The sequence below is a fragment of the Scylla paramamosain genome, chromosome 6, assembly GCF_035594125.1.
Source record: "Scylla paramamosain isolate STU-SP2022 chromosome 6, ASM3559412v1, whole genome shotgun sequence".
Lineage (NCBI taxonomy): Eukaryota > Metazoa > Arthropoda > Malacostraca > Decapoda > Portunidae > Scylla > Scylla paramamosain.
The window spans coordinates 21,432,292-21,441,996 of NC_087156.1; the positions used below are offsets into that span (position 1 = coordinate 21,432,292).

The following is a 9,705-nucleotide window of genomic DNA, read 5'->3' on the forward strand; positions in this document are numbered from 1 at the left end:
CACACACACACACACACACACACACACACACACACACACACACACACACACACACACACACACACACACACACACACACACACACACACACACACACCGTGAGATCAGCTACCTACAGGCTGTACATGCTGCGCAGACTCAGGTCGCTGGGGACGCCGACAGATGAGTTAAGGGGGGTGTACCTTACCTTCATCCTCCCCAAACTCATGTACGCCTCCCCAGCGTGGTCCTCCTCCCTCACACACACTCAACAGCTACAGCTAGAGAGTGTGCAGAAAAGGGCGTGCAGGGTCATCCTTGGCCCTGCATACACCACCTATGAAGAAGCCCTGACCACCCTGAGTCTGTCCAGAATATCCACCAGGCACCGAGAGGCTCTGGAGAAGTTTGGGAGGGGACTAATGCATCATCCGCGTCTCAGAAACATGCTGCCGCCCGACGCGCCTCGCCCTGTCCGTGCCACCAGACACCACAACAAAATAACGCCCCTGAAGGCGCCGCGCATGGACCGGTACAGACTCAGTGCGATTCCCACCATGGTGCGAGCCATCAATCAATAGTATTTCCCTCCTAGATTAGACTTACCTTTAGGATTAATGTTAAGTTTTTCCCCATCCCCTATGTACATTTTCAGTTTGTCAACTGCCTAAATAATAAACCGTTTATTATTATTATTATTACACACACTCCGATACCAACCAATCTCTCTCTCTCTCTCTCTCTCTCTCTCTCTCTCTCTCTAGCAAAGTTGCAATATGACATCAGATTCTCCCTCATTACAGCACCTGTGTCAGATACTCAATTAACCTGACAGCTCTTGAGTAAGTAAGCATTAATAACACACACTACCCTTGAATTCTAAACTTTGCACCGTTACAGTGTATTACTTTCAATAATGAGATACTCATACTTTACCTCATTAAACGCAAGCTTTGATCGAGAGGAGAATGGAAGTGAGGGAGGTGAAGCCCCCTCACGTGTACTCACAGCCTCAAATTTGAAATCGACATGGGGGCGGATGAGGTCAAACCATTCCGTCAGTTTCTTGCCCACCAGCTCTGGCATTATTTGCATCATGCTGTTGCCGATGTACCGCACCTGCATGTTGCTCCTGTGTGAAGGTGGAAGGTTACAGGAATGAGCATTTGGCGTGTTTCCTTAATCACAAATAACTCTGAAACATTTCTTTTTGTTTTTACAGCCACTTGTCATCATCATAATAGGTAAACATTGCATAACCTACTTTACACATGGTGGTTCGTGAGCTGACCCTGTCACTGCTACTCCACGTGTTTCCTTAATCACAAACTACTCTGAAACATTTCTTATTGTTTTACAGCCACCTCTCATCATCATACTGACTAAACATTGCATAATCTACTCTTTTCATTGTCTTTTCTTTCCTATAGGTGCTCTAAAAGATTGTATACAATGTCTTTAGTGTTGTGCATTGTTATGTACATGTCGCAATGGAAGGGTTAGGGTAAGACCAAAGGATGGAAGGTTAAGGTTGAGGAATGAACTCTTGGCGCCACAACAGCCAGTTATTTAGAGCTGGGTGATGCTGAGACACGAGTACCTCTTCTTATTTCATCTTCTACCTGAGAACTGTGGGTGATATGGGGATATAATATAATCTTCCATCATTTATACCTGCGTTAGAAGTTAGATGGATGTGAATAAACGTATAAAAAACTAGACCAGTGTGTGTTGTATGTCTGTGAGGAAGAAGTGTCGGTGGGTCTACTGTGAGTGATATAGGTGTCCAGTGTTTTACCTCCCATTATTTATATTTGCGTTAGAAGTTAGTAGGCGGATGTAAATAAATCTATAGAAACTGTACCGTTTGTGTGCTGTACGTCTGTGTGAGGAAGGAGTGTCGGTGGGTCTACTTCAACAGAAACACGTGACATTCAGGGACCGTATCCTCAAACTTTCCGCCTCTCCTTCTCTCCCTACCGCTTCCCACTCACCCGAAGAGGATGCAGAAAGGGAAGATTTCGAAGAGAATGTTGCCTCTGAGCGGTAGTGACCTCTCCTCCCGGATCAGTGTAAGGTTGATCTGGTTGGCGTACGCTCGGTTGTCGAAGGTGAGCTGGAAGGTGACGTGCGTGGTGTCGAATATGAACTCCTCCCGCACCAGCTCCACCTTCATGTCTGTGTTGTAGAAGTGACTCGCCACCTGCAGGAGAAAACGTTATGTTAGTAGAAGTGACTCGCCACCTGCAGGAGAAAACGTTAAGTTACGGTGCACTAGACTTTCTACTCATTTCCATCCTTACTCTGTTCACCTTTCGAATTTTTTTATTTTATCTTTTTTTTTTATGTAGGAAGGACACTGGCCAAGGGCAACAAAAATCTAATAAAAAAAATGCCCACTGAAATGCCAGTCCCATAAAAGGGTCAAAGCAGTGGTCAAAAATTGATGAATAAGTGTCTTGAAACCTCCCTCTTGAAGGAATTCAAGTCATAGGAAGGTGGAAATACAGAAGCAGGCAGGGAGTTCCAGAGTTTACCAGAGAAAGGGATGAATGATTGAGAATGCTGGTTAACTCTTGCGTTAGAGAGGTGGACAAAATAGGGGTGAGAGAAAGAAGAAAGTCTTGTGCAGCGAGGCCGCGGAAGGAGGGGAGGCATGCAGTTAGCAAGATCGGAAGAGCAGTTAGCATGAAAATAGCGGTAGAAGACAGCTAGATATGCAACATTGCGGCGGTGAGAGAGAGGCTGAAGACAGTCAGTTAGAGGAGAGGAGTTGATGAGACGAAAAGCTTTTGATTCCACCCTGTCTAGAAGAGCAGTATGAGTGGAACCCTCCCAGACATGTGAAGGGGTTCCACATGGGGCATGTGGAACCCCCTCCATACATGGACAGATAAGGCCCTTGTACAGAGTTAGCAGCTGGGGGGGTGAGAAAAACTGGCGGAGACGTCTCAGAACACCTAACTTCATAGAAGCTGTTTTAGCTAGAGATGAGATGTGAAGTTTCCAGTTCAGATTATAAGTAAAGGACAGACCGAGGATGTTCAGTGTAGAAGAGGGGGACAGTTGAGTGCCATTGAAGAAGAGGGGATAGTTGTCTGGAAGGTTGTGTCGAGTTGATAGATGGAGGAATTGAGTTTTTGAGGCATTGAACAATACCAAGTTTGCTCTGCTCCAATCAGAAATTTTAGAAAGATCAGAAGTCAGGCGTTCTGTGGCTTCCCTGCGTGATATGTTTACCTCCTGAAGGGTTGGACGTCAATGAAAAGACGTGGAAAAGTGCAGGGTGGTATCATCAGCGTAGGAGTGGATAGGACAAGAAGTTTGGTTTAGAAGATTATTAATGAATAATAAGAAGAGAGTGGGTGACAGGACAGAACGCAGAATGCAGAAATACACAAATATCTTTACTCTTTCATCCCTTTCACTAGTTGATTCTTAGGCCAGCTTATATTGCGATAAACATTCTACTCATTCGCATCTTTATTCTATCCACTTACTAAGCCAGGAGTTCGTCAATATCTTCACTCCTTCACCCCTTTCACTGGTAGACTGCAGTTACGTTGAACTAGACTTTCTACTCATATTCGTCCTTATTCTGTCCAGTCTATACATAAGAACATAAGAACATAAGAAATAAGGGAAGCTGCAAGAAGCGACCAGGCTTACACGTGGCAGTCCCTGTATGAAACACTCCTACCTATTTCCATCTGTTATCCCCATCCATACACTTGTCTAATCTTCTCTTAAAGCTCTCTAGTGTCCTGGCACTAACTACATGATTACTGAGTCCGTTCCACTCATCTACCACTCTATTTGAGAACCAATTTTTTCCTATCTCCTTCCTAAACCTAAATTTTTCAAGCTTGAACCCGTTATTTCTTGTTCTACCTTGGTTGCTGATCCTAAGAATTTTGCTTACATCTCCCTTGTTATAACCCTTATACCACTTAAAGACTTCTATCAGGTCCCCTCTTAACCTACGTCTCTCTAGAGAATGTAAATTTAACCGCTTCAACCTCGCTTCGTAAGGAATACTCCTCATCCCCTGAATCCTTTTAGTCATTCTCCTCTGTACTGATTCTAATAGACCTATATCTTTCCTGTAATGTGGGGACCAGAACTGCACAGCGTAGTCTAGATGAGGTCTGACCAGCGCCAAGTATAACTTTACTCGTAATATTACTTCCGGCCTTCTACTTTTAACACTCCTAAAAATGAATCCTAGTACCCTATTTGCCTTGTTTCTGGCTTCTATGCATTGTTTCCCTAGACGGAGTTCAGAGCTAACTATAACTCCTAAATCTTTCTCGTACCCTGTACCTACCAGAGTTTGGGTGTTTAATGTGTACCTATTGTGTGGGTTTCCTCTACCTACGCTAAGCACTTTGCATTTATTGATATTAAATTGCATTTGCCATCTATCCGTCCATTCATTCATTCTATCTAAGTCTGTCTGCAAGGCGATGGCATCCGCTTCTGACCTAATTAATCTACCTATCTTTGTGTCATCCGCAAATTTACTAACATCGCTACTAATTCCACTATCCAAGTCATTGATATATATTAGAAATAATAATGGCCCTAATACTGATCCCTGTGGCACCCCACTAATGACATGACCCCACTCGGATTTCGAGCCGTTTATTAGCACTCTCTGTCGCCTGTTACCAAGCCATGACCCTATCCAACCTAACACCTTCCCATCTATCCCGTGCGCCCTAACCTTTCTCAGGAGCCTTTGATGGGGCACCTTGTCGAATGCTTTACTAAAGTCCAGATATAAGATATCATAACTATCACCATTATCTACTGCCTCGTACACCTTAATGTAAAAACTTAACAAGTTTGTCAGGCAAGACTTCCCCTTCGTGAAGCCATGCTGTGACTGATTTATCAAGTTATGTTTGTCTAAATGTTCCCTAATGTTCCTGGCTATTATTGACTCTAACATTTTACCTACAACTGAAGTTAAGCTGACAGGTCTATAATTAGACGCTAAAGTTTTATCCCCTTTCTTAAAGATGGGTACTACATTAGCCTGCCTCCACATTACTGGTACCTCACCCGACTCCAGTGATTACCTAAAGACAGAAACTAACGGCTCACTAATAATCTTTTTACATTCCTTCAGTACTCTGGGATATATTTCATCAGGTCCTGGCGACTTGAACTTTTTTAGCCTATCTATCTCCTGCTCCACTATCTCCCTAGTTATGGAAATATCCGTCAGCTTCTCATACTCATCTGCTCTAAACACCTGTTCACTATCTGGCATATCCTGCATGTTTTCCTGAGTGAAGACAGTTAAAAAATAATCATTCAGAAGTTTACTAATCTCCTCCCCAGAACTAACCAGCTCCCCATCTGCTGCCTTTAATGGACCTACAGTATCCTTATTTTTCGTCCTGTATACCTGATAAAATCCCTTGGGGTCCGTCTTCGCCTGGCTGGCTACCTTTAATTCATAATTGTCCTTAGCTTTCCTCGTTAACTTCCTGACTGTTCTAACTAATTCATTATACTGTGTCCTTAAAACTTCCTCACCTGCCCTTAATCTCTTATATATACTTCTCTTACGCCCTATATAATGCTTTAACCTAGCAGTCATCCATTTAGGGTCATTTTTTTGTGATCTTATTGTTTTATACGGGATATTTGCTAATTGACCTGTATGAACTTTATCTACGAAATATTTATACAATTCATCTACATTTACTTCACCTAAACCCCTCATCTCGTTCCCTACCATCCTCTCCCCTCCCTCATCAACTCGCCTCGACCTTACCTCTCTCATTTCAGCATGACCTGACATTCCAACATACTCCACATACTCACACCTATCTCCCCCCTTCCTCTTTCCTCCTCCCTTCTGGAGCCTCACCCCACCTCCCTCATCCTGCCTTATCTCTCTGAACTCCGTCCCTGACCTGACCTCACCCTGCATCCTTTGCCAGTCCACTCCTTGGAGGTACCTTTTTAATTCTTCAAAATCTGCTCTCCTAAAGTCAGGTATTTTACTAGTGTTTTTATTTCTAACAGTTTCTTCCCATTCTAGATTGTACCTAATTTCCCTATGGTCATTGTTACCTAGCTGTCCTCCAACCTCTACCTGCGTGACTGCTTCCTCCCTGTTAGTAAGAATTAAATCTAGAATATTATTCCCCCTTGTGGGTTCTACGACTACCTGTTTTAAAAAATTATCCTGAATTACCTTAAGGAATTCCTCTGCTTCCTTGTTACCCACAATCAGACTCCAGTCGATATTCCTAAAATTAAAATCTCCTACCACACATACCTGACTGTACCTGCCTGCTCTATTTAATTCCTGCCACAGTGAGGTGTTAATTTCCTCTGTACTGGTCGGTGGTCTGTAAACTACCCCTAGTACTACTGACTGCGATCCTTCCTTAATATCTACCCATATCGACTCTGCTTTGTTATCTGTTTTAATTCTATTGTTCATACAGCACTGTAATGTGTCCCTAACGTATAACGCGACACCTCCTCCTCTCCTGTTTTCTCTATCTTTATAGAACATTGTATACCCATCTATCTTAACCTCTGGATTAAATACTTTTCCTGACATATCTAACCAAGTTTCAGTTAAAGCAATGATATCAAATTTCTCTACACTCGCTATTCCTCTAAGCAAGTCTATTTTATTCAGAATACTTCTACAATTTGTGTAGTAAACACTTAAGCTATTTCTCACCATCCCTAAGCTAGTTTCCTTTCTAGATTTAACTAATTTGCCCCTTGCCTTCTCCGCACTACCCCTTCTTCCCTCCCTACTAACGAAAAAAGTGCTGGAGTGCAGTTACCTCCCGCTCGAGTGTTTCGGCCAAAACACGAACACCCTGGCGTGACAAATGCACTCCATCCCTGGCGTACAAGGTGTCCCTGCCATAGAAAAGGTCCCAGTTGTCGATGAACGTCCATCCATTACTCCTACAATGATTCGCGAGCCTGCGATTCACTGTAATAGCCCTGGACAGCCACTCAGCACCAACTCCCCTCCTCGGCAAGACACCACATACCACGAGGATCCCTCCCTTCTCCCTAATCCTGTCCAAAGCCTGTCGAAACCTCCTGATAAGCTCCTCAATCCTGACCTTACCAAGGTCATTCCCTCCCGCACTGAGAAAAACAATGGGCTTGGTCCCATCTTTTTCCAAGCACGTGTCTAGCCTATCAGCTACCTTCCCTATCCCGGCCCCCGGCAAACACACCCTCGACCTACGCTTCCTATCCCTAGCACAGAACGCACTATCTAAGTGCCTAACCTGACTATCGCCAAACACAAGCACTCTACCTTGGGGCAGGGTAACTGCATCTGCCCCCTCCTTCTTGCCTCCTCCAGCCCTGTCCACCTCCTTCTCCTTCCCCTCCTCCAGCACATTGAAGGGATTCTTCGTCTCCACGGAAGGTGCCCTGAGCACCTTCACCCTCTTGGCTCCCCTGCACACAACCGACCACTGCTCCTCCGTCGCCTTACTAGGTAAGGTGACGGTGGGGCACGACCCTCCCACAGGTGCTGAGATCCTCTCACAGAACTCAGCCTGCAGGTCTGAGATCCTCTCACGAAACTCAACCTGCACCTCCGAGATCTTTCGATGGAACTCAGCCTCCACCTCTGAGACCTTCGCAACGAAGGCCTCGAGAACAGGAGAACTAACACAACCTGTCGACTCAGCAACACAAGGCGCCATGTCTACACTAGCCAGCTATATTAGCGTCAGGTCACTGCTCACTAAACACGTCCGTAAATACAGTTCACCAATATTTTCATTGTTTCATTCCTTTCATTTTCTGTTTGGCTAACTTACTTGTACTAAACTTCCAACTCATTATCATCCTTTTCCTGTCCATCTTACTAATGCAGGAATTCACCAGTACCTTCACTCTTTCATCCCTGTCACCAGTAAATTTGGAAAGGTTATCTGTTTTCTTTATCTCTCCTTACTATGTTTATCTCACTAATGAAAGAATTAACCATTATCTTCACTCATCCCTTTCACTGGTAAACTGAAAATTTGTCTGTTTCTGAATTGTGAAGATATCTAAATAGATACTAAATAGACCATTTTTTTTTTAAATCTCCATCTACAGTTAACCCTTTTTTCTTAGTGGCATATTGAAGGGGCTTTGTTTTAGTATTGTACCCGTGACCAAGCTCCCTGACACGTAAATAGAAAGGTGGAAGGCGGTTATGTAGCTTAGTAATGGCGGGACTGGACAGGTAAAGGTGTGTATGTGTATGTGATTCACCTACGGTCGTCTGCTGGTTACCCAGCCAGCCTTTCCCTACGGAAAGAGCTCAGAGCTCATAGTGACCGATCTTTGGGTAGGACTGAGACCACTGACACACCACACACCGGGACAGCGAGCTCACAACCCCTCGGGTTACATCTCATACCCCCTTGCTGCTAGGTGAACAGGGGCTACACATTAAGAGGCTCGCCCATTTGCCTATTCGCCCCCGGGATTCGAAGCCGAGCCTCCTTGGTTGTGAGCCGAGCGTGCTAACGACTACACTACGCGGTGTGTGTGTGTGTGTGTGTGTGTGTGTGTGTGTGTGTGTGTGTGTGTGTGAAATACGTGGGAGCCGTGACGGAAACTAACGATTATAAAATGATGACGGCGTGACGTGCATGTTGTTGGCGGCTGTGACGAGTGTTGGGAGTGTGAAGCTGCGTGGAGGCAGACGGCAGGACGAGGACAAATTGCTTTACAACGAGAAATGCTGGCGTGGGCTGGTGACGGTCATCAGAGAGAGAGAGAGAGAGAGAGAGAGAGAGAGAGAGAGAGAGAGAGAGAGAGAGAGAGAGAGAGAGAGAGAGAACTATATATTCGTGCGAAATTCACCTCTATGCTCAGGAGTGGCATGTTTCTATCAGCCTTCCAGTTTGAATCACAGCTTACATTCTCAGGCTCTTTCCTCCTCCTCCTCCTCCTCCTCCTCCTCCTCCTCCTCCAGGATGACTACCACCATTATCGCAATGCACGCACTGAGTGATGATGTGACCAACTGAGTGAGTGAGTGACTAAGTCTCCCCCCCTCTCTCTCTCTCTCTCTCTCTCTCTCTCTCTCTCTCTCTCTCTCTCTCTCTCTCTCTCTCTCTCTCTCTCTCTCTCTCTCTCTCTCTCTCTCTCTCTCTCTCTCTCTCTCTCTCTCTCTCTCTCTCTCTCTCTCTCTCTCTCTCTCTCTCTCTCTCTCTGTACATAGCAATATGTTCCATCACAATTAACTTTTTCTCAACCCTTTTACTGCCATCTGGTACACCTTTCCCTAATTCCCTATAACTGAGACATCTTTACTCTTGTTCTACAGCCACATCCAATCTTTGAGCAGGAAAAAAATTACAAAGTGCATTCTTTTTCATCGCTAGGTTTTTTTCTTATACACAGACGCTCATAGAGACTTTACGCATTACTTCAGGTGGTGATGCTAATTGTTTCGTGACGCAGTGAAAGGGTTAACTTATATTATATAAAAAAGACCCCCCAAAAAAAATAAAAAATAAAAAAACATCAACACCACTACCACCACCACCAACAACAGCAACACCAACACCACCCACCTGCTTGATCTGGCCCATGGTGTAGTGTGCGTACCCTCGCCTCTTGGACCTGTAGTGCAGCACCATACCCTCACTGGACTCACTCTCGCAGAAGAAGGACGGCGGCCGCATGCGGGGGTAGGAGAACTTAAGATACTCGTGT

The 9,705-nt window shown here is 44.8% G+C and overlaps 1 protein-coding gene across 2 annotated transcripts in view; it reads right to left on the reverse strand.

Annotated features, from left to right (window-relative positions):
- Positions 1 to 9,705, reverse strand: part of LOC135101390 (soluble guanylate cyclase 88E-like) — a 45,487-nt gene that overhangs the window by 31,227 nt on the left and 4,555 nt on the right. For both annotated transcript variants that reach the window (XM_064005316.1, XM_064005315.1), the window contains exons 3-5: positions 9,564 to 9,705; positions 1,974 to 2,182; positions 988 to 1,111 (exon numbers count right to left, since the gene is read on the reverse strand). The exon at positions 9,564 to 9,705 is cut by the window's right edge and continues 13 nt beyond it. In XM_064005316.1, coding sequence (XP_063861386.1) covers positions 988 to 1,111; positions 1,974 to 2,182; positions 9,564 to 9,705 — 475 coding nt within the window. The remainder of the gene's footprint in view (positions 1 to 987; positions 1,112 to 1,973; positions 2,183 to 9,563) is intronic.